General features: G+C 33.1%; 4 protein-coding genes, 1 long non-coding RNA gene and 1 pseudogene across 12 annotated transcripts; 3 read left to right on the forward strand and 3 right to left on the reverse strand.

Annotated features, from left to right (window-relative positions):
* Positions 1–1,272: 1,272 nt before the first annotated feature.
* On the reverse strand, positions 1,273–2,362 carry LOC110797030 (auxin-responsive protein SAUR32-like). Its single transcript, XM_022002121.2, has one exon. It carries the CDS (start codon positions 2,004–2,006, stop codon positions 1,614–1,616), a length of 393 nt encoding a protein of 130 aa, XP_021857813.1. The 5' UTR covers positions 2,007–2,362; the 3' UTR covers positions 1,273–1,613.
* Positions 2,363–2,531: 169 nt separating this feature from the next.
* On the forward strand, positions 2,532–5,486 carry LOC110797041 (uncharacterized). 3 transcript variants are annotated; one of them, XR_008929831.1, is made up of 3 exons: positions 2,532–3,466; positions 4,160–4,479; positions 4,612–5,486. XR_008929831.1 is itself a non-coding variant. In XM_056838522.1 (2 exons), the coding sequence occupies exons 1-2, from the start codon at positions 2,758–2,760 to the stop codon at positions 4,207–4,209; spliced, it is 759 nt and encodes a 252-aa protein (XP_056694500.1). In that variant the 5' UTR covers positions 2,532–2,757; the 3' UTR covers positions 4,210–5,486. The 3 variants fall into 3 exon arrangements, 2 of the variants coding, with proteins under 2 accessions (XP_056694500.1, XP_021857827.2); XM_056838522.1 differs by having other exon boundaries at positions 4,160–5,486; XM_022002135.2 differs by having other exon boundaries at positions 2,533–3,466; positions 4,311–5,486.
* Positions 5,487–6,267: 781 nt separating this feature from the next.
* On the reverse strand, positions 6,268–7,501 carry LOC110797046 (protein CHROMATIN REMODELING 35-like; annotated as a pseudogene).
* Positions 7,502–9,479: 1,978 nt separating this feature from the next.
* On the forward strand, positions 9,480–12,836 carry LOC110797056 (RPM1 interacting protein 13-like). The gene is made up of 4 exons (XM_022002155.2): positions 9,480–10,172; positions 11,408–11,653; positions 12,096–12,182; positions 12,365–12,836. The coding sequence occupies exons 2-4, from the start codon at positions 11,408–11,410 to the stop codon at positions 12,593–12,595; spliced, it is 564 nt and encodes a 187-aa protein (XP_021857847.2). The 5' UTR covers positions 9,480–10,172; the 3' UTR covers positions 12,596–12,836.
* Positions 12,837–13,733: 897 nt separating this feature from the next.
* LOC110797065 (auxin-responsive protein SAUR32-like) lies at positions 13,734–14,680 on the reverse strand. Its single transcript, XM_022002163.2, has one exon. It carries the CDS (start codon positions 14,529–14,531, stop codon positions 14,139–14,141), a length of 393 nt encoding a protein of 130 aa, XP_021857855.1. The 5' UTR covers positions 14,532–14,680; the 3' UTR covers positions 13,734–14,138.
* Positions 14,681–20,681: 6,001 nt separating this feature from the next.
* On the forward strand, positions 20,682–24,383 carry LOC130470647 (uncharacterized). Of its 6 annotated transcripts, XR_008931363.1 has the most exons (8): positions 20,682–20,759; positions 20,872–21,036; positions 21,871–21,965; positions 22,376–22,471; positions 22,662–22,728; positions 23,311–23,463; positions 23,561–23,784; positions 24,034–24,383. It is a non-coding gene; the product is annotated as an uncharacterized lncRNA (long non-coding RNA). The 6 variants fall into 6 exon arrangements; XR_008931358.1 differs by having other exon boundaries at positions 22,366–22,471; positions 23,311–23,784; XR_008931357.1 differs by having other exon boundaries at positions 23,311–23,784.
* The last annotated feature ends 751 nt before the right edge of the window (positions 24,384–25,134 follow it).

Consider the following 25,134-nt stretch of genomic DNA (forward strand, 5'->3'; position numbering starts at 1 on the left):
TTTTGATTAATTCTCGAGTCTATTATGTACTTAGTTATATGCCTACTTTAGTTTCAGATGAACCAAACACGTGCATGATCGTTCCTTATCGAGTATTCGCCATGACGGAATCTGGTTTCTTCAGTCTCCATTAGACCTGGTTATCGGGCGGGGCGGGTCAGGGTCGGTGCGGGTCAAAAGAGGGTCGGGTATTGAAAGGGTCATTTTTAGCGGGTCGATAATGGGCGGGTCAAAACGGGTCGCGGGTCAATAGCGGGTCATTAGTGGGCGGGTCAATAAACGAGCAATGAAAAATGAAAAACAAAAGAGCCATGTGCAAGTACAAGTAAATACGAAACTATACACGTAATTTTTTGTATCATTACTATTTTAATTTTCAAAATAATTGTAGTATAAGTTTGACCCTATAATGACCCTGTTCAATAAAGGCCCTGTCCAATAGGAGCCCTGCCCAATAAAAGCCCTATTAACTTGACCCTAACCCTATATCCATTGGACTACCCTGTCCAATAATATTATCATTTTATTGTATCTTTTTGCTTATTTAGCCTCAATTTGCTTGGAATTTCCATATGCATTTCACTTTAGTAAGTTTAGTTAAATTACAATCAGTTTGGGTCCATATTGGTACGGGCTACTCTTAGTGTGAGGACCAATGGCTATACTAGATTGGAAGTTGGAACCTTCACAAGTCAAATCGGCTCATTTACACTTGCCAAATTATTCATTTACACAATACATAGACTCGAACTTGGGTGCTATAAAAAAAACACATGTATCTTACTATTCTAGTTTTACTTATTCAAAAAAGTCCCACGCCAACTGAGCTATGCCTATATTTTGGTTTACTACTAATTGACGCTAAAAGTTAAATTACTAAAACACTCTCGAACATTTTGACTCTCATTCTTAGGGAAAGTTCAAGATTGAAACATAACCTAGAGAAACTGGCTTTTCCTTAGGAAAATTCCTTTAGTATCAGACTCGTAATTATAATTATAACCTAGAGAAACTGGCTTTTCCTTAGGAAAATTCCTTTAGTATCAGATTATAAGCATTCTTTTTCATGCTAGTCAATTTGTCATAATCACAGGAAAAGACACAAATTGTTACCAAATAAAGAACACAAGGATTTGAAAATAGGCCCAAAACAGTTTCGGTTAAGTAATAATCTAACAGGGCCAAATTACTCTTCTCATAAACTGCACTTAATTTCTACATACAACTCATTAATAGTATCATACAATATCATCAAGTACCAAACTTTCATCATTATCGACTACAATTAATCACTTGAATTTCTTTATTTTTCTGATAGAAAGTAAACTTGTGAAGTATATTATAAGGGCAAATACATAAGTGGAAACTTAGTAGCAGGCAAAAACCCCTCTTTGAGGGGAAAAAGCCCTACTCGCCCTTGGAGGTGTCTCCCGAAGGAGAGCTTTTTATAGCTCCGAAAGGAACTATACCTTCCAAGTCAAGAGTCAAGTTCCACTTTCACTTGAATTTTATCTTGCCCAAAGATAAAAATTCCCACAAAAAAAAAAACAAATCAAGAAACTAAAATTTACATCTTGATAATCACCACCGCCTTCAATAAACCGGAAAATCGATCAAGCCTTCAAGCACAAGAAATTGTTGCGACGATGGTGATGATGATGATGGTGAGGGTTCATCACACGGTGGTGCTCACGATCAATCACGTCTTGAACGTTACGGAATTGCTCCACGTGGCATGGAATAGTGATAAGACCCTCTTGATCAAATCCATATTCTTCCTCGGCTTCTTTAAGGAGTTTGATGAATAAAGGGTGATTAATGTACATAATTGGAATCACAAACCTTTCAAGTTTCTCTTCTCCTTCATGCCCTACTAGAACCGCCATGCATCCTTTTGGTACACCCTTCTTCTTGTTGTTGTCGCCGTGATGATGACGGTGGTGGCGGTGGAAAAGATCGGAGAGGTGGAGGTGGAAGTTCATGTGTTGTCTTTCACAACTACCCATTGTAACAAATTTCCAACCTAAAACAAAAGCAAAAAGATTTGGTGTTCTAGGTTTTTGTGTTTGGTTTTTCTAGATTTTTGTGTTTTAAGAAGATGGGAAAAGGCAAAGAGAGGAATTGATTAAAGAAGTTGGGATATTGATTTTTGGATGAGATGAAGGTTTTGAAGACTTACGTGGTGTGTATTTATAGTGGGGTGGATAGTTTTTGGCCTTTTAGGAGTAGGAAAAGGACTTTTTTTTTTTGTCGTATTAAAATATTTTTAAATACGTTTAAAATTATTTGAAAAGGTTTCTTGAATTGCACACCAAGTTTTTAATATTTTTAATTAAAATTAAGGTATAATAGAATTTTACTTGATAGTGGAAATCTGTCTTGTTTCTGGATAGTAAATTAAAAGAGTCCAATCCGTTCCTTTCTTGTCAAGAAAAGCGGGAAAACGTGTAAGTATTGCAGTTGTAAATTTGTAATATTGTATTTGTAGTGAAGGTAACTCGCCTTAATTAGGAGTAGTTATCAGTTGATTTAGGAAACTTTCCTTTTTCTATGTTATTTCAAAATCTACTTGGTTTTGGAAAATAAAAACGCCTAATTTGTCTAGATTATTCTCCAACAAGATCGATGTTAGTACCCTATAAATAAATAACCAGGTTGGTTGATTTGTTAGAACCAAAACTCAGAAATCCCTCGAAAAAGAAAAGAAAAGAAAAACTCAAGATTTTAATCTGAAACACTTGAAGTTTACGAATTACAATGGGTGAAAGGAAAGTACTGAACAAGTACTATCCGGCGGATTTCGATCCGGCCAAACTCCCTAGACGCAGGCAACCCCAAAATCATCAAATCAAAGTGCGGATGATGCTCCCGATGAGTATTAGATGCTGTTCGTGTGGAAATTACATGTATCAAGGGACTAAATTCAATTCCAGAAAGGAAGACGTTATTCGAGAGATTTATTTAGGAATGATCAAAGTTTTTAGGTTTTATATAAAGTGTACGAATTGTTCTTCGGAGATTACGATGAAGACCGACCCGAAAAATAGCGATTACTTGATCGAGTCCGGCGCCACGAGGAATTTTGAACCGAGTAATCCAGATAAAGAAATTGATGATTTTGAAGAGGATAAGATGAAATCTATTGAGATTCGTGCCCGTGAATTGAAACGGCAAGCTGAATCCGTGGCCAGTATTGAGGAACTCAGGTCTATGAAGTCCAGGCATGAGGTTGTGAATCTGGAAGCAGGAATATTAGATTTCTTGCATCATCAGGAAAAGAAGATGGATGATAAATTGATGTTTTCGCCTGCACGCCCGACTACGAAGCAGTATCCGATTGTGCCAATTGTGAAGAAACGAAAGGTGAATGAAGATGCAGTCGTCAGTTTTGTTGTCAAGAAGAGGAAACCAGTTCAAAAACCCAAAGAAGACATTGACACCGCGCGTAGTGGACTCGGTTTACTTTGTGAGTATGATTTTGAAGATGATCAATAGTGTGACAGTCTATGATGGTCTTCCTGTCATTGTAATTGTAATTTGTTGTTGTGAATGATGTTAATTTGCCAATTTATGTGCTTTTGGTTGTAGGAGTTTTCAGAATTCTTTGTTGTTCTTCATTTGTCCTGTTCTTCATGTTAATGATAATTGACTAATTGAGCGCACTGTTTTATATTCTTTTCATTATTGCATATACTTCTTATATAATTGTGAAAGTTAGCCCCTTAATTTGCCTAAGTAGCAGATTTCCGATATAAGTCATGTAACTATGATATGACACAAATCTATTTGTTGCTGGTTGTTTTATGTATATTTGCTTTAAATTGTGTTTCCTCTTGTTGTACATATGTTTACTGAGTCAGGGTTTCACATGAGTTTCAACTGGTGGGTCACTTGGTTGTGATTTCTGACCTTGTATCGGCTTCCAGTTCTTGCATTGAAATGAAATTTAATTCCCTACGCCCCATTCGAAAACATTGCATAGTGAAATCTGAGTATCCAAGTTACATGTGATGTGGTGTAAACTTTTGTAACAAGGAAAACTAATGAAAGTCCTGATCTGTGCCTGAGCATTGATATTAATTTATTTGTGTTTACCTGTTAATTGTTGAAACACTTGAAAGGCATGATGCTGTTTGGTTTTGTGTGTTTGTGTCTGCAGCTCTCTGCTTGAAACGATGTTGTTCTCCAGTTCTCCTTGTGTTATTCTGATGCTATACGCCATTGTTAAGATGTACTTTTCTATCTGGTGCACAAGGCTATCTGTCTGTAAGTTTTTGTAAGTGCTTACAGATTGTCCAATGGTATTCCAGTTCTTTCATGACCTTGCATCTTACTCCGTACATTCAGTACACTAGAAGGCGATCCAAGAAGTCAATTTTGGAAAGTAGTTGAAGGGAGTTATGGAGAATGTAGCTATTGCTATCTGAGAAAGTAAACTAGGTATTTCTGCAGAGGAAGATACCTCAGAGGAGGCATAAGGTATTTAAACTAGCAAGGCACTATTGACTCTTCTGATCGTACTCTTGGTTTCATTCTTTAGTCTTTCAAAATTTCATGTTTCTTAGATTTAAAAAATACAATGTCACCAAAATATACTTGTGTGTGTTGCAGTGGTTTAATTACTGGTAGTAGCTTCGCAAGGAGCTTACTCTTTGGAATGTTGTGTCATGTGTACACACATAATACTTTTTTTGCAAGAAATATTTCAGGAAAATGGTACAAACAACAGTCCATGATCGATATGATGACCACGATATGGCCTATTGGACTAAAGACTGCGCTAATCATTAAAGAAAAAAAATCAGGAAGGGAGGTTTTTTCTGAACTCTGGAGTAGTGGAGTGTAAGTTCTTCTTGTGATAAAAAAAGTTTGGTAGTAACTGACAGTTAATTTTATTTTCTTCCTTGCATAGTTGCATCTTAAAGTATATTTTCCCCCTGTTTGTTGGTATAGTTGATGATCTTTAATCTTCTTGGAACACATTTTGGGCAGCATGCCAAATCTGATGTAATAATTGGTTCATTATGGACAATGCTGAGTAGAGGTTGCAGTCTGTGCAGATCTCTGTCATGGTAATTGTATGTCCGTGATCATCAAGGAATATATAGGCTTATTGGATAATCAACCGATATTGTGTTAAAAGCAATCAAATTGGAATATGATGTACTGTGGTTTACTAGGAAGGATTGTCAAATCAGGCTCCTGAGTCTTGCCTGCTGTATAAGTTCTTATGAGTTGTGACGACTCAACTTTTTGGTGGATTATCGAGTCTGTTATGACTTGTATATACCTATGTTAGTTTCATATATATGAACCAAATAAGTGCATGATCCTTCCTTATCGAGTATTCACCATGACGAAATCCGGTTTCTTAAGCCTCCATGTAGCTCGGAAAGTTTGATCGAATCTGAACTCGAATTAACGTACAGGTCCAAAGCTTTTGTGTTTTTAACATTTTATTATCTTTTAATTTTTTGCTGATTAAGGGTCAATTTGAACTTGCAGACATGGTATACTTATTGAAATTAGGGGTGTTGGTTAATGGTATAATTGTTGTTAGAGGCCTTATTGGAGATTTAGCTGTAAGCACTGCATTGTTGACTATGTACTACAAAGTACAAACTAGGCAGCCAGCTTAAAGAATGCGAGTTTGATAGATCTCATCCGAGATCAAATGATATACGAAGTATATTCCATTTTGCAGTATTTAGAGCTCGATATTGAGGATTTCATAAAGTATTGAATATACATGTTGAAGTTTCTTCTAAAGGCACCATATCTTGTAATAGCCAGAAAAATATCAGGGAAATATTTGTAACCCATTGTGTATCTTTATCTAGATATCACATATTCTTCTTTTCTTGCTATTCCAAAATTTCATCATTTTCCTCAAAACTGTATAATTGTGCATAATCTATTAATCCTATACAAGAGTTACATGTAAAAGTTGCATCGGAAATTGTTAGGGTGCATCGGGGAGTAGTAAAACTTGAAAAAAAGACACAAAATGTAGATTCGCTCTTCCCCTTTGAACTGTTGCAACATCATTTTGGAGCAAAAACTTTCGAGCGAATAACCAACCATACAGGTTCTTCTAGCAAGTAAGATCACTACTTGAGATTACCTGCGAAAGGAAGGGAGGAAATTCATTGCCATTATTTGGTTGTTTTTTTCCTTTTCAAATACGAACTGTAAAACTAAAACACAAACCTTATGTACAAAGCTTTTACATCTTTCCTTACCTGTGGATTCTGAAGGAAAATATCACAATTTCACAACAGTCTTCCAAATCCTCCTTTTTTGTAAATTCACATTTTCGCAATAAGATTCATTTTATTGATCATTTGATCCAGTTTCTCACCACTTAAAATCCTACTTTCATGTGTACTATCATTATTGTTCCCTGAGAGCTTCTTCAGCTGCGGATGCAAATATATAGCACTCCCTGAACAACTACTTCTGAACTTTCTTTCCTTCAATTTCTTCATCTCATCAACTTGAGTCTTTTGCTTAGGACTAAGATTGAGCAAGACCGTAAAATCCACCAGTCCTGGTAAGTGGTAACTCATCAAAAGAATCCCCTTTATAATACGGAGTAGTGAAGAACATCGCTTTTATGATCCCAACTTTCCTTTGTTCATTATCATCGTTAGTCAGTGTACTCTCCACCAGGTCATAAAATGCAGAATCCCCTGTTCCTGTCAACTGTTTTCTGACCCCAGAAATCTTAAGTTTGCTCATAATACACCTAACTATTGCACGACTACGCTCTAACTTCATAAACTTTGGCTGAACAAGGTTAAGAATGTTGAAGACTTCTATGACATGATTCTGATAAAGCGTGCCAGAAAGTACAACTTAATTTCCGAGGTGTCTGAACTTGGGTTAGTGACTGCAGCATGTCAGTATTTTTATTCCTCGGCCGCTCGGCGTGTGGCCCTCATCCATATCAGAACTGTTGGAGCTCTCACTAATATCTCTTTACAAGCAGCCTTTTCTTTGCTAGTAACATATCCCGTGACAACGGAAGAGAACTGCTGATACCCTAAAAAGAGAATGCTCTTCTATTGTGCCCATTGCTTCAAAACATTCAGCTGCTGTGAACGATTGGCTGCCTTCACCGAGTAGAAATCATGCAAGGGAATATCATCGAGTTTCCACCTATGAAATTCTCACATTGATGTACTTAACAAAAGCACAGGAATACCTTGCAAGATTCCATTGCAAATTCCATCTCCTTCCATATGGTGGCAGCATCATCTTCATCATCTATCTCAGATTCATCTTGAGTTGCAGTATCTTCTTCAACCCCTATGTAGGTTCCTTTGTTGACTTCAGGAGAAACATGTTTGACTTCCTCCATGCTGGATGTTATGGTTGCCAACCTTGAAGGTTGCATTTGCTTCATCTTCTTCCCACGAATTATTGTCGCTCTCAAAACTCTAACACTTCTGTGAAATCTTGACTTTAAGACTTCAGATTCAATATTCTCACCGCCCATCCTGTTATGACTGGTTTAATACTTACTGTGAACCTAGCAATCTAGCATCATATGAGAATTATATGATATCTACACAAAGATTACTTCAAAGTACTCCGTATAAACAAAGGGAACAACACAACTAAAGAGTGGAACTGATAATCTGATATCTGAATTTCTATCAGCCAAATTCAGAAGTGCTTCGTAAAATATCTTTATCGGTACATTGGTCAGCGTCTCACATGCTCAAACCAACCTAATCAGTTCTCCTATGTCAACTACTCCAACCTCCTTTTGAATATCTTAGTTACAAATTCTTTTCTTTAGGTGTTCCCGCAAATCCTTCTCAACATAAGTATCTCTGCTACACCCGTGTATCTGGTGAGAGCTTTCTAATGCCCAACTCTCCGACCCTAGAAACAACGCCGATTTAATAGATGTCCTACTATGCATTTAAACCCACCAGACTTTATCTTGTGAGTCACATCTTGGTCCTTAACTATATTCCTCTTTATAACAGACACAAGGGACTATGTACGAAACACTCTTAGGGCATTCTTGGATTGAGGGTAATGCATTAATGGGGTAATAAAAGTCAAAAACTTAAAGAAAAAAAAGGTAATCGAAGGTGAAGGTGAAGGTGAAGGTGAAGGTGAAGGTGAAGGCGAAGATGAGGGAAGGTGGCAAAGAGAATAAGCTAGTGTTAGGATGAAGAAAAGAAAAGGGGGAACAATTACCCTCATTATGGGGGGAATAGTTACTCATCATCCCACTAGGGTGATTATTATCCTGAGTAATAAACTTTCACCTTCCTCCCTTCTCCTCACAACACCACCACTTCTCATCATAATACCACCACACCACCCTCCTTGAACCACCTCAATTCACCTTCATTTTTCTTTTATTACGGTGGTTTGACTTTTATTACCCCATAATCTATTACACCAATCCAAGGCTCCAAGCACGTCCTTAAAGCAACTCTTTACCAATTAATTTATCATTGATTAATTAGAATATTTTTTTTGGCATGGTTCCACCATCTTTTTAATTACTTCTTACCTTTCTTTATTTGGGCTGATAATTGATATCCCCACTAACTTCACTTCTATCACATATTCACATTAAATTTTCAATTAAAATAACAATAAATAACCCAATAACTTGGTCTTTCTTTTACACTGGATAAAGGACTGACGTGAAGTGATTGAAATGAACTTATTAGACCTAAACTGAAATTTTAAAGAAAAAGACCAAAAGAACGCAGCCTTAAACAAATTCCCTCCCCCGCACCATTTGGAATTTTTCCTTTACTGATGAATAATTTTGACCATTCATATATTTAATTTAATGGTGAAAGAACAATGACCATAATGTGTAAATAATGTAAAACCCAAATGCTGCAATAAGTAATTGTTTGAACCAACATGGATGAAGTAACAAGTTAACAACAACAAAAACAATTAGAAAAGGACAACAATTTTTGTTTTTGATAAACCCAATGCAGGTCGAACTAGTCCTTGTATTTCTAGCACCCATCTCCGTCCATTTGCTTGCTAATTGTAAAATCAGCGCGTCTCCTGTGAGACCAGTCACACCATCAACTTGATGGCGTGACGAGCGCGAAACCAATAGCGTACCTCCTCTAAAACTATAAAAAAAAAAGTAACAGATCAAAACTATAGAAGTAACATACCTAAACTAAAAAAGTACCTCCTCTAAAATTATATATAAAAAAAAAGTAACATGTCTAAACTATAGATGTAACATACCTAAACTAAAAATGTATTTCCCCTAAAACTATTCCGTATAAAAAAAAAGTAACATGTCTAAACTATAGAAGTAACACACCTAAACTAAAAAAGTACCTCATCTAAAATTATAAAAAAAGCAACATGTCTAAACTATAGAAGTAACATACCTAAACTAAAAATAATACTTCCTCTAAAATTATTTTTTAAAAAAGCAACATGTCTAAACTATAGAAGTAACATACCTAAACTAAGAAGGTATCTCCCCTAAAACTACTCCATATATAAAAAGTAACATGTATAAACTATAGAAGTAACATACCTAAACTAAAAAAAAGTACTTCGTCTAAAATTATAAAAAAAAGTAACATGTCTAAACTATAGAATTAACATACTTAAACTAAGAAGGTATCTCCCCTAAAACTACTCCGTATAAAAAAAGTAACATGTATAAACTATAGAAGTAACATACCTAAACTAAAAAAAGTATCTTCTCTAACATTATAAAAAAAAGTAACATGTCTAAACTACAGAAGTAACATACCTAAATTCGCAAGTGTGAACTTCTGTACCTTTGGGCTCTAATCCTCTACTCAACTGCTCAACATGCCGAACAGGGCCGGAGTACAGTAAATCAGCAGTAAAAGTTGGGCCTAATACTCCGGATCAGTTATTTGTAGACCCTAGCACTCTAATTTCTGCCAATAAAATACCTTCCTTGAGCCCATTTATAGTAGAAAGTAAAAACCGCCAATAAGAAATTAAATTGAAGATAGATTTTTGGAGAGGCGGGAATTAATATTTCTACACCTTGCAAATCGACGCCACTGAAACAGTAAACCGCTTCTTCTTCTCTTTTCCTAAAAAATTGGATTAAACGACGCCATTGAAACAGTAAAACTGACGGCACAGAAACAGTAAAACCGACGGCGACGTTAGTCTTGGTGAGTTTTATTCCTACTTCCCTTTCAATTCCACAGAAAAGTCTGTTTTAGGGTTTTAATTTATTTCTTGGTTTTTTAAGTTTTCCGTTTTGTTCTTGGTTTATTTTGTTCGAAATCTTGTTAATTTAAGACTATTGTTTTCAATATGCTTGATTGTTATTCGAATGAGTTTAATTTAGTCTTCGACAAAGTAGGAACCGTTTGAATTAGTGAAATTTGATGGGGTTTGCTGTTCTGGCACTTTGTAGTTGTGCTAATTCATCGAAATTGATTTCATAATTAGGGTGTAGTTATCATCAACAAAGAATTAATTAAACATCATCACAGAATTAGTATTAATGGTCAAAAGTTGTACATCGGTAAACTAGTCAAATTAATCTGAGTAACTTATGTAGACTATACTCTATTTCTGTTAAAGAGTAGCTTATACTTTCTTTGTGATGAATAAAAGGCTACTATAACATAAATGATTGATTTAATTGAAATGTAAGTAAGATCAAAAGAGAGTATTCAAGAGCCTACAAAATAGTAATTTATTTCCCCCGAGTTCTTATTTTCTTAATAGAAAGACTATTATAAGGGGATTGAACTTATTGAAACTGATTAAATCTGATTGTCCCGATAGTACTAGAGAGTAAATTTGAAAGAGTAAACTTATAAAAATCGGATTATAACTTATAGCAAGTGATTGAAATTTATTGACATCATATAGGACCTGGTTGGAACTTATTATCATTATAAGACCTGATTATAACTTATTTACACTCATTAGACTTGAAACTTATGTCTTAAGGTGTATAAAACGAACTCTAAGTGGGTTTTTGTAGGGGTTTTTTTTAGCATTCTTTACTTTTTCAAATTTGAGCAACATGTAAAAAAATTAAGTTTTCTTGAACTAAATAACTTTACAAGAGATATGTTAAAGGATTTTGTAAATGTTTCCATAATTTAAGTGCAAGTGTTATTCCCCGAACTTCCCTATATTATTATACAATCGTTAATAACACGATTTTAGGCATTTAAGGAGTATGATTTATATTTGTTTACAAAACTTAGGTCGTTGGAATTCAAGGTTAATTATGTTAATCTTTCTTTTTTAAATCACTTGGTATTATTATTGTATTTAATTTGTTACATTACTGAATTTTGACCATCTTCCCTACCAATATAATGCTGCTTATGGTCAGTAACATTTTCATAAAGCTAAACTTTTGTTGTTTTGCTATTCTGTTTAGATGTTCTATTATGGGATGGAGGGATTAGAGATGGATGCTGATGTAAAACCTCCGAAAAAAGAGTTTATTCCCAAGACATCGATATTTTCTTTGAAAGACAAAACACGTTTAAGAGAGATTGAACAAGTTGAAGATTGTTTTATCTTAGAGTTTGATCCTTATGAATCTGTTACTCCCTTTTCAACACTTTCGAATCTACTATATGACCCTGATGCTGATCTTGCCATTATAAGTGAAAAGGCCGAGGTACTTCAATCTTAATGTACATATTGCGTTCATATAAAACTAGACCTGATCAAGACGAGCCTGGCCTGCCCGAAATTTTTGTGGGGATTGGCAGAATTTTCCGGGCCCGGCCCGCCCGAATTTTTATTTTCTTGAGCGGGTTTGGGAAACACAAAAAAACACTTTTTAGTTATAAATTTAGCCCAGCCCGAAAATGGCCCGAAAGCCCGGTATTTTAGACCTGAAAATAACGAGTTTGGCCACAAAATATTGGCTCGGCCCGACATAGCGGACTGGTTTTATGCACAAACCCGGCCCGGCCCGCCGTTTGATCAGGTCTATATAAAACCTCTTCATTTCATTTTGTCAATATATCTTATTGACATTTCTCATTCCATATTACATGCATATTCGGCCATAACTTTTTATCCACAGTTAATATATATAATTGTGTAATGTGTAGGTTGCGTGTAGGGATTATCCACATGCAAGGCATCTTTGTGCTATTTACTCTTTTCACCACACTAGTCGCTACGTTCATTGCAACAAGGTAATATCTTCTATTCCCTTCATACATTTGGACACCTATTTTTGTTGCTAGGTTACTAAGTAGGGCTCCGTTCTATTCGATTTACTTTGTCTGAACTTATATTAACTTAATTTATCATATCTTATCTGAACTTGTTTTGTCTGAAATGAGTCATAATAAGGCTTCGTTCTATTTGATTGCAGTGTTATTGCTATGTTTGTGACGCGCCAGCACCTTGTGTGCAATGGATGGATCAATCAACTTACTTCATGCATTGTGAAGCAACTCCTGATGTTCAAATATGGAGAGACTTGAGGAACTCGGTTAAGAGAAGAATATATGCTAGTTTTGATGAATGTTTTTCGCAAGTTGATCAGCTATGTTATGAGGCTAACCACAATATCCACACTAGTCTCCAAACTCAAGGCATCTGAACTTGTTGATCCTACGACTTTTGCTTATGATTATTTATAGGCTCTTTTTAAGAGTGCTTAATTAGAGTCGAATCCTTAGTTTAACATGCTTATACTATAGTGTTTGATGTCATAAGATTTTCTGCGTATTTAGTGTATAGATTAGACATGCATCAAAGAGTACTGTTGCTTTGTAAATTTGTTTCTTTTTTGCCATTTTTGCGCGCTATTTAGAAAAATACCACATTTATAAAAAAATACTTCATCCGTCCCTTTTTATTCTTTATTTGGTATCATGTACGCGATTAAACGATTAACTAATCTGGATTGAGATTCCTTCTATTTTTTTATTTGCACAATACAAACTATGATTTAAAAAAAAAGTGAGAGATATAAAGAAATAGTTCAGACGTAAAGATAAAAATCGGACATCAAAGCAAAATACGTACAACATAAAAAAAGGGAAGGAGGGAGGGAGTAATTTTCTCACTAAAATATTGGTGCAAGTATAACCTCTTGAGTATTGATCGTCATTTTTCGGTAAAAGATGAATTGAAACAAATTTTGTTGTTGTGCATGGGGAAAGATCAAGATTGAAACATAAAATAGAGAAAGGACAATGATTGAGCGACCCTAAGGGTTGGTAACCCTTTCAATATTGAAATTTGATTGGTTAAAATGCATTGAAACTTTACATACAACACTCTCTCTCCAATTAATTATACATATATATTATTTTATGTTATATGTATCTTAGGGGTTGCGAACCCTTAGGGTCAACCAAACATTTTCCCTAGAGAAATTGGTTTTTTCTTAAGGAAATTTCGTTTAGTATCAGACTCGTAGTGATAAGTTACAGAATGTAATTAAGCATTCCTTTTCTTGTTCGTTGTGCTAGTCAATTTGGGTTAATCACGGGAAAACACTCTAATTATTACCAAATAAATAACACAAGGATTTAACGTATTTCACTAACAATGGGTTAGTCAGAGGAAAACTTTATGATCTTAAGGAACATAGATTAAAGAGTATGACCTAAATAGATTATATACGGAGTACTACTCTTTAAACGGCTGCAAAAAATCCCAGAAAAAAAGCAACAAAACATAAAACAGTTTCGGTTAATATATAATCTAACAGGGACAAATTATGCTTCTCATAAACTGCACTTAGTTACTACTTACCAACACATTAATAGTATCATACAATATCATCAATTAACAAACTTTCATCATTGTCGACTACAATTAATCACTTGAATTTCTTTATTTTTTTGATAGAAAGTAAACTTGTATATTATAAGGGCAAATACATAAGTGGAAACTTAGTAGCAGGCAAAAACCCCTCTTCGAGGGGAAAAAGCCCTACTCGCCCTTGGAGGTGTCTCCCGAAGGAGAGCTTTTTATAGCTCCGAAAGGAACTATACCTTCCAAGTCAAGAGTCAAGTTTCACTTTCACTTGAATTTCATCTCGCCCAAAGATAAAAATTTCCACAAAAAAGAAAAACAAATCAAGAAACTAAAATTTACATCTTGATAAAGCCTCCAATAAGCCGAAAAGTCGATCAAGCCTTTAAGCACAAGAAGTTGTTGCGACGATGGTGATGATGATGATGGTGAGGGTTCATCATACGGTGGTGCTCACGATCAATCACATCTTGAACGTTACGGAATTGCTCCACGTGGCATGGAATAGTGATAAGACCCTCTTGATCAAATCCATATTCTTCCTCGGCTTCTTTAAGGAGTTTGATGAATAAAGGGTGATTAATGTACATAATTGGAATCACAAACCTTTCAAGTTTCTCTTCTCCTTCATGCCCTACTTGAACCGCCATGCATCCTTTTGGTACACCCTTCTTCTTGTTGTTGTCGCCGTGATGATGACGGTGGTGGCGGTGGAAAAGATCGGAGAGTTGGAGGTGGAAGTTCATGTGTTGTCTTTCACTGCTACCCATATTGACGAATTTCCAACCTAAAACAAAAGCAAAAAGATTTGGTGTTCAAGGTTTTTGTGTTTGGTTTTTCTAGATTTTTGTGTTTTAAGAAGATGGGAAAAGGCAAAAAGAGAGGAATTGGGATATTGCTCGATCAAATAATCACATATATTGATTTTTGGATGAGATGAAGGTTTTGAAGACTTACGTGGTGTGTATTTATAGTGGAGAGGATAGGTTTTGGCCTTTTAGGAGTAGGAAAAGGAATTTATTTTAATTTTTGGTCGTATTAAAATATTTTTAAATACTTTTTAAATTGTTTGAAAGAGCTTTCTTGAATTGCATACCAAGTTTTTAATATTTTTAATTAAAATTAAGGTATAATAGAATTTTACTTCGCAGTGGAAATCTGTCTTATTTCTAGATAGTAAATTCTAAGAGAAAGACCTCTCCTTAAGGGGAAAAGGAAATTTCGGAGTAAAAGAGAGAGAGTAGTGAGGAAAAAGAAAATAAAGTAATAAAAATTAATTCTATGTTTTATTGGAGGGAATAAATTGTGTGGATCTGATCCATGTAAAAAGTTAAAATATATGATCTAAAAGTCAACGATAGTTTTATAAATTACGTAATTAGCTATCAAGATATTGTAGCTAATATTATGTGGTTGTTAAAGTAATACGTACGTGAACGAGCAACAACACCTTATCTTGTAGGGTGATAAAAGTGTCTAGGAGTATTGCCTTTAGGGACGACTGGCCTTTTTATGTAAATGCATTGCTCGTGAACAAGTAATTTCATAAGAAATCACCAAATGACAACCTATTTTTTTAACAACGTTAACGCGAAATCAAATGAAATGATTAAAGATAATAGCATACAAGGCAAATAAATATCATTGATTGATATATAAGAAAAACCGGACAACATTAAATCATGAAGAAATGTACCTCCGTGGTTGAATACTTGAAAACTACATTGACGTTAAGTGCTTGAAGTTCTTCAATATAAGGAGAAAACTACGAACTATCGCTACGCTACCACTAGGCTACTAAGCCTAGGGCTAAACTAAGCGCAAAAGCTAAAGCTAAGGAAAGCTACGAAAATATGATTTGTTTGTGTGTTGAATACTATTGATTGACCCTCATTCTTTGGTAAAAAATCGAACAAGATTGAAACATAGATAGAGAAAAAATCTTATTGTAAACTTAAACATCGTATTTATGTTACTACTATTAGGTATTGTATTTCAACTTTTGTGAATAATTACTCTTTTATCCCTTTTTATTCTTTACGATTTCCGTTTTGGGTGTCTCATTTTAATCTTTATGTTTGAAATATTTTCTTTTATATTGTAGCATAAATAAAGTTAAAAAAAATTCAATAAACGTATTTTGCATTGTTTAAATAAAAAAAGAAAGAGGAATATTTATCAATATTAATTACTAACTCTCCCTCAAAAAAAAAAAAAACTAACTCCATCCCTTTTTATTTTTTACGTTTTCTGTTTCTAGTGTCACATTTTAATATTTACATTTAGAATATTTCCTTTTATATGCTACTCTCTCCGTCCCTTTTTATTCTTTACGTATTTGTTGGTTGTCCTATTTTAATCTTTAGAGCATGATCATTCCAAGTCTTAAAACTTGAATTGGTGCTGACATTTCATAACTCATCAGTCTTAAGATCAGACACATAAATTGTAGCATTGAAGTATATAAGTCTTAACAAAGTCTTAAATTGAATCTTGAAAAACTAAGACTCAACTAATTAAGACTTGGTTTGTGAGTTAAATTACATAATAAAATACGGAGTAATATTGTACATAAATATACAACTCTTAAATAAATTTGATGGGTGAATAAATAAATTTGATTGAATCTTAAGAAAGCTTAACAATAATTTAATTATTAAATATTAATGAAATACTAACATGACAATTGAATAAAATCTTAAGACAAGACCCCCTTGATCTTGCTCTTACATTTGAATATTTCATTTCTATATTGTACGGAGTAATATATGTCTCTAATATTCTGTAAAAAAATCATGTAAAGTGATTATTTTAATCAATTAAGTTTATTGAGTATTAAATTAATCTCTCACATTTTCTCAATAGGGCATTAAATATCTCTTATTTTCCCAATGTTAGATTATTGTTAAAAGTAAAATCATTTTTATTTTTCTTAATTTGCATTGTTTAAATAAATAAATAAAGAATATTTACTCATATTAATTATTTGTTAAATCACGTGCATGATATTAAATGTAAAAAATAAAAAGGGAGAGATGAAATATTAGATCAGAATCTTCTTGCACTTCTTCATTTTCCCAAAAAATGGAAAATAATGGACGGATGAAGAATGCAGCAGCAGCTTCAACGACATCTCAAGAGCCTCACATGAAATCAGTAGTTTCCCTAAAGAACAAAAAAAATGTTTTCCCTTTTGATATTTTTCACGATATTTTTCTCTTTGTGTATTTGTATGTTTTGCAATTATTTATAAATTTATAATTATATTTTTATAGGAAAATACACAATTTAATATTGGGAAGGGATTAAAAAAAATTGTTGTATTCAACTCAACCTTTTAATTTAAAAAATTACTTTCCCATGTAATTCACAAATTTCTATTAAAATTTAGGACAAGCATGCATTTAAAAAAATATTATAATGGTCTTTAGGAAGAAAACATAAATTTAAAAAGGAATGAATTGAAATGGTAATATCATTTTGAGATCTATAAAAAGAAATTGAAAAACATTATGGAAAGCAAGGAGTAGTATCTTAATTGTTTTTGTGTGTGTGTGTCAATTGTACACCTTGTAATTTTTTTTTTATTATTAAAAAAATACCACATTCGGCCAATTGTCCGTTTAAAAAGTCAACATTCTAAAAGTTTAATCCGATTGTTAGTCAATCTCATGTCCACTGTATAAAGATAACAAAACTCTTATCAGCAAGTAGTATACAATAAATATCTCTATTATATAAGCCAACAGCTGAGGTTATTTTGGTAAATTAACTTTTCGTGTCCCCAATCAAAAATACTAAAATACCCCAATATCTTCCCAATTACCTATTACTGCTATTGCAGGCTGTGCGTAAATCTCTCTCTCCAAAAGAAAGAAAAAAACGCCTCTCGAACCTCCAATTCCTTCAATGGCTTTCCTCAGACGTTCAACAAAACGTAATGGTGAGTATTTTACAATTCCAAACGCAATTTACCCTTCCATTCTTAATTTAATTTTCAATTTGATTTCAATTTTCTGATTGATTTGTTCAAATAAAAGGGGATTCAGATGATGGATTCATTTGATTTCAATTTCTGATTGATTTATTCAAATAAAAGGGGGATTCAGAGAGAGATCATTTGATTTCAATTTTCTAATTGATTATAAAAATTTCTGATTGATTTTATTCAAATAAAAGGGGGATTCAGATGATAGATCATTTGATTTCAATTTTCTAATTGATTATAAAAATTTCTTATTGATTTATTCAAATAAATCGCAAATTGGATGGTACAGGCGTGTGCACGTAGCTCTAGGTGCACCGGGATCAAAACGACCAACATTAAACATAAAACGCGCGTTTTTATTAAATTCCCAGAAAAAAGAACAATGTCCTTGAACAAAAGAACAATTCCCCTAAACAAAAGAACATTAAAGGCTCTGTTCTTTTCAGCTATGTTTATCGCGTTTTTATTTGATTCGTTGTTATTTTTGCGATATATATTCTTCTGGGTTTTATATTTTGAATTCAAACTATGAAGAGGAGAGAGAAAGTGTGAACTAGGTTTTCTTTAATGGGTTTTAGAGAGAGAAAGTAATGAAAATCCCCAAAAATTCGTTGATTTTTCTGCTTCAACATCAAATTAAATTGATTTTTCTTCTTCAAACCTGAATTCTGCAGCTGGTAATCTGATTTTGGGAGGTAATTTTTCAATTTTGTAATAATAAATGGTATGTTTTGATGATTTTGATTTTGTAATAATTGTGTTTTTGATGATTTTGACTATGTTGATGATTTTGATTGTGTAATAATCGTGTTTTGATGAATTTGATGATTTTAATGAATCAAATTATGTAATAACATGCTGATTTTGTTGAAATCGTTGATTTTGAAGATTTTGATTACGTAATTACGATTTTTTCTCAGAAAAGAACATTTTTACCTATTAAAGGAACATATGTTCGTATTAAAAGAACAGTTTCATTATGCTCGTATTAAAAGAACAGTTTCATTATAGTAGAAAAATAGACCATTTGCGTTTCATAATTTGTTCTTTTATTTTACTGTGTTCTTCTTTTTTATTATTTTCAATTTTATTTGCGTTTCATAACTTGTTCTTTTTATTTTATTGTGTTATTTTTCTTGTTACTTTTTATTTATCCTTTGTTTCTTTGATTGCGTTCTTTTTCTTGTTTTTATACATGTTAACCTATTATTTTTTTTTCAGATATTAAGAATAATGTGCTTGATAATTCATAACAGAATGATGAAAATGATGATTCCGAATCATATGTTATTGTGGGACAAAGTACTTGACTTGTTCCTTTTAGTCTCTATATTTGTTCTTTTAGTCTTTTCATTTGTTCTTTTTATAATACTCTGTTAAAATAACAAAATAAAAACACGTGCACAGTTCTCACTATGCACTCTTTAACAATTTTTCCTTTCTCCTTCTTTGTTCTTCAATTATTTGATTCTACTTCCTATTTGTTCATTTTCTATTTTTCAGCAACTATATATATAATAATTGTACTTATGAGTCATAACCATTAGTCATTTTATAAATACATTTTAGAGAGAGAAAGAGAAGATGATTTATATTCTCTCAACATAAGAGAGATTTTTTGAAAGAGAAAGAGTTAGATGGTGAGTGATAGAGTAAAAAAAACATTTTCTCCTTATTCTCTCTCTAAAATTCATTCTGAATGTTTCTTGTTTGTTGAAAATGAGTGAATTAAGAAAAAACACTAGTTCAATTTGGTTAGTTTTCGAAGCAAGAGAATCTCTGGAGAGCGTGATATTTTCCGAGGATTGAGATCAGTTTTTTAAGATTTATTAAAAGATATTGATGTTCCTGATACATGTTGATCAAGTGATTAAGGTACGTTTCCTTGTTCTTTCCTCTAATGTTCTTTTTCAAGTTGTTATGTTCTTTTCACAACTTTACTTTTACTGTGTCATCAACATAGTTTGTTCTTTTAAATCAACATAGTTTGTTCTTTTATATCAACGTACATAGATTGTTAAAAAAGAACATATAATGGTTTGAAAAGAACAAATAACACTTAAAAAAAAACATAGTCCGATTTGTGGTAAAAGAACAAAAAATACTTTTTAAAAAAATATAGATTTAGTTTTAAGTGCATCAAAAAATCTTCGTTTCGTCTTTTTAATTAGAACATAAAATCGTTTGAATAGAACAAATAACACTTAATAAAAGAACATAGTTCTGATGCGTGGGATAAGAACAAAAATACATTTAAATAAAAATATAGATCTAGTTTTAAGTGCATCAAAATATCGTCGTTTTCGTCTTTTTAATTAGAACACTAAGTGGTTTGAAAAGAACAAATACAACTAATAAAAGAACATAGATTTGTTGTTCTTTTCGTCCCTTTCATTCTGTTCTTTTGTTTGATAAGGAAAAAGAAAATGTTGTTCTTTTCCATGTGTTTTGTTCTTTTTTCTTCTGTTTTGTAAAAAAGTTGTCGTTCTTTTTTTAATTATTTTGTGTTCTTTTTAACTTATTTATGTTTTTTAATATTTAATAACATTATCGATAATATTTTTTTTTTTTTTTTCTGTTGTATTTTTCACACGATGTTCTTTTTGAAAAATAATTGTTCTTTTTATAGTTTATCAGGAGAGAGAATATGTTATTTTTATTTTTGTATATTTTCTTTAGTTTTTTAGCATTAGTGTTCTTTTCAGGTTTTAGTTAATGTTCTTTTCGTTTACTTTATTATGTTCTTTCTGTTTAGTTTGTTATGTTCTTTTTCGTTTTCTTTTAATGTTTTTGCGTTTTGGTGCAGGTGCACGTAGATCTACGTGCAGGCCCCTGCACCATCCGCGCATTGCAAATAAATGGGGGATTCATTTGATTTCAATTTTCTGATTGATTTATCATCCTCGGGGCAAATGGATTCCGGTGCTACCCCGGAGAATTCGTCGATTTCGATGGCTGATGATGAGGTACGTTGACATGGGTCGTCATAGGTGAAGAACATCAGCTGATGGTAATAAACCTTTTAACTTTTGTTTTCCTTTCATGAATTTTATAATTTAGTTTTTTTGTTTTTTTTATCCTTGGACAATTGATAATGAATTGGTTTGTTTTGGTGAAATCAGGAGAGGAGAAGTTGAGAATGAATGAATGTCAACTGCACTAGGGAGTCAAGCAATGAGGGAGCCAAGAGTTGCAGTTCAAACAACACGTGATATTGATATCATAGATGATGGGTATAGATGGAGAAAATATGGTCAGAAAGTGGTTAAAGGAAATCCTAATCCAAGGTAATTAAATTCAATCTCTAAATAGAGAATTGGTTGCCACTTTCAGTAAGTTGTTAGTCCTGTAGGAAACGGAATATACCTTTGAATTTACTTTTTGAAAAGCATTTATTCCTTTGCTAAATTGTAAGTAAAGTTTAGCCATTATTTTGTAATCTTGCTTAGCTGACATTGAATATGGTTATAAATTGATCCCTTTTAAAAGTTTAGATCTCAGTATTCTTCTGTTTTACATGTTTTTTTCCTGCAAATTCTTTTCAGTCTGGTAAATTCGGAATATGTCGATGTTGCATATCAGAGCATAACTTGCTGCATAATATTACGTACCTTATAACAATTCCAATCTCAAGGAAACAATGATTTAGGAATTGGTTTTGTTATCAAAATCTTACTGATTTATTACTACTCTTTTTTACTACCATTTTTCTATTTTGTCATATTTTTATTCTATTCGTAAATGCATTTTTTAGTTAGTAATGCCAGGATCCCAAGTTCTTTCCTGGGGTGTGTTAGAACTTCTACCAACTAACCAAGTTGGATATTGATGATAATTTAAAACGTAGTACTCCATAATGGATTTGGTGATTTTGGTCTTCATATAGCTTCTTTTTTTCCCTTTTAAAACAACAACTATTTGTACTGCTTTCACCAAATTTCAGGAAAAGGTAGCTTTCAACCTTTGTGTATTTATTTTGGTAGTTTACTAGAAACAAGATTTACGTGGTCATCTGTACTGAGTAATTAAGTTGGCACTATGGTATTACCACTTTCTGCAAAGAAATTCCAAGGGCATACAGTTGTAGCTTTATCCTGAATTTGTGATATTTTGATTGGCAGGAAGGGCGCCCACTCCGCCCAGGTTTGAAACAAGCTGTTGATTATATTAAAGAGAAGCTGGAGTTGCTGAAGAATCGAGCCAACTCGAACTTTAGGTTGGTTCTGCATCTTTTTTTTTTTTGATTGGGCTGTAATGTACAGTAATTGCTGAAGAATTGAGTTATGACAAATATTTGGTATTGACCTTTTGAAATCATATACACACTCATGACTTTCTATAAGACCATATCAATATACTCCTCAACACCACCAGCATTGAGAGCTCATATGAGTGTGTATATGATAATAGTTTTAAATATAAGTGTGTGTATGATTTTATTAAGCATGATTTTAGAGCTCTCAATTCTACATGAACGGGCCAATTCTCCTATGAGTGTGTATAATTTCAATACTTAATACTTATTAATACTTAAAATCAATACACACACTGGATACACACACTGGATCCCCTAAAATCAATACTGACTCGGCGTTCCTCGCCATTTAATTGACGAGATTGACTCAGATATTCATGGCGAGTTGACTCTGGCTCAATACCGAACTCGAGCTTCCTCCGTCATTTCTGGAATATTAGGGGTTTTTTATTTCAATCAAATTCGAGGTTTATCTTCATCATGCGGTCTGATTCAATCATCAATGCATCGATTCCCAATTTTTCTAAGGATTTCGGCAAGAAATAATTAATTTAATTATTTATCTCTTCAATTTGAATTTTATTTCTCAGTTTTGTTTTCGATGGCATGTAATGTGTTTGATTTTGGTCTGACAATGGAGTTTTTTTTATTTAACAGGCGAATAGGTCGGCGAAATTGAAGCAGTGTAAGCTTGATGCTCGCCGTGAACAATGGCTTTTGCAAGGTACTGCATTCATTTTTTAATTTTTTGATTTTGTACAATTTTGTACAATTCTGTATTTTTCTTTTATATGTTAGTTATCAGTTAGTGTTTAATGTTTATCTTATGGGGTTTTGAAGGAAGAGATTGTTTGCAAAGAGGGTTCTGAAAAATCATTTGAGTATATTTTGGAATCACATTGGCCTGATTTGGATCTTTTCACATTCAAATTTGTCGTCCATGAATTTTTTATCATAAAATCATTGTTATTAGCATTATGTTTCTTAGTTTAAACCATTGAAACAAAACTCGCCCGTTCCGTTATAGAACGCCCGAGTTGTAACGGATTTCAGACCCACCGTTCCGAGAAACCCCGTTCTATAACGGTTTAATAGAATTCACACAAAACTCGGGCATTTCCGTTACATAACGGTGGAACGCCGTTATGAACCGTTTTTTAGCGTTATGAATCGTTCTTGGGCGTTAGTTTTCAGATGAACAATTCTGATTATGGGAGAATAACATACCCGAATTTTTAGTGAGTTTATGTAGTTAATGCCGTGATCTTCGATGTTGTAGATGGTTTTTATAATCTCTCATATGTAGATTAATGAAGGAAAGATCTGAAATTTTGAAAGAAAGGAGGAAGATGAAGGTGAAAATTAAAGAAAAACGGTCATAGTCTGCATTTGTCTCTTACATGTGGTTTTTGTATTGACAGGCCCTCTTTTACACTCATGGATGATGATTTAGAAGAAGGTATGGTAAATAACACCCACTGGAATATCATACTTACCTTTCTTTTCTGTTTGGGAGACTGAATCTGCCTTGAGGTGTGTTCTTGAATGAATTCTAGATAAAGCTGATGAGGATGATTTTGCAAGATCATATTTGGGCATACAATCTTTGATCACATTCGTAAAAAGGCCAAAGATTTCCCTGCTGTGAAAAATTCCAGTGTCATTCACTCTCCTACGTCAGAAATGTCAAACACTTCAGAAAGATAACATTTGGGCCATCCTAACATCAATGAAGATGCCACTGTTAATCAAGACACTATTGATGTTTTAGAGTCCACAGGTGTGAATAACATAATAGATACAAATTTAATTTTGCATCTAATGTTTAAGATTACCGTTAGTTTTCATTTTTTGGTTTAATGAGTTTGATAGTCATACTGAAATGCCAGTTGACCATGTGAGGCTGTGATCAGATCACTGTCTACTCTCTGCTGCATTGTTGATTACATGTTTAGGCACTCAGCCTATTGAAAAACCAAATAGTGCATACACTAAGCAGTTTTTGATAGCAGCTTTCGATGTATGGCAGGTTTTCGTGGGGAGTTTTATTGCAGTTGGTTAGAGAGAAGTAAAGATTGGGAATCCTTCAAGTTTCACCATTTTTGTGACTGCCTTTTCCGCCATTTTTGAATTCTTATATTCTTTCTCCTCTGGTGGAGGACTTGCGGCTGAATCATCCTTCAAGTTTCACGGCAAAACAAGAGATAGGGTAATGAAAGAAAAAGGTGAAACACTTGGGTAGAGTTTTGTATTCAGGCTATTGGTTTTTTTTTTGTAAGCTTCTTTGTTTGGGCCCAATATTTAAGCCCAATGTTTTCCTTTAATGGGTTTACGTTGGCATCATTATGTTAAGTTTCTATCACTGCATAATTACTTTTATTCAGCTACATGATTTATTCTTAGGTGATATAGATATTCATGGGTAGTGTAATTTAATGTAATTCGGTTTTTATCTCTCTTCTGAGACATCTAGAATTAACAGCAACATGTTGTGTAATTTAATATAATTCTATTTTTATTTTGAAATGTTACTACTTTGCGAGCTTTTTTTTTATCTGATATTTATATTTAATGGTAGTAATACAATTTTAAGTTTTTATATGATCCGCACGCATCGCGTGCATATAAGACTAGTTGTATAATAGAGTAAAAGTTAACTCAAAATACTTAAAGTTGCTATTATATATGTGAAAGTTATGTATTTTTTAGTGATAAATATTTTTCAGTGATAAATATTTTTCAGTTAATAAAAATTATTTCTTCAAAATCAATAATAATGTACTATGTACCTCCGTTTCAAAATGATCTTTACACTTTTTCGTATTAGTCTGTTTCATAAAGTTATTTACAATGTGCTTTATTCTATTTTTGGACATGTAAATTTACTATCTTACCCTCTTACTCCACAACATTTACAACTTTTCACTCATTTTCTTTTATTTTATTCATTTTTTTTTTCTTACACCCACTCATCTTTACCACATCTACATACTCTCTCTCCCGGGATACACGCACTATTTTGACTTTTTGCACTATTTACATAATTTACTTTGGCCCTATTTTTATATATGAAAACAAATGTTAATATATATTATATTCTCGCCTTCATCTTAGTATTTGATGCACAAAT

The sequence above is a fragment of the Spinacia oleracea genome, chromosome 3, assembly GCF_020520425.1.
Source record: "Spinacia oleracea cultivar Varoflay chromosome 3, BTI_SOV_V1, whole genome shotgun sequence".
NCBI classification, from domain to species: domain Eukaryota; kingdom Viridiplantae; phylum Streptophyta; class Magnoliopsida; order Caryophyllales; family Amaranthaceae; genus Spinacia; species Spinacia oleracea.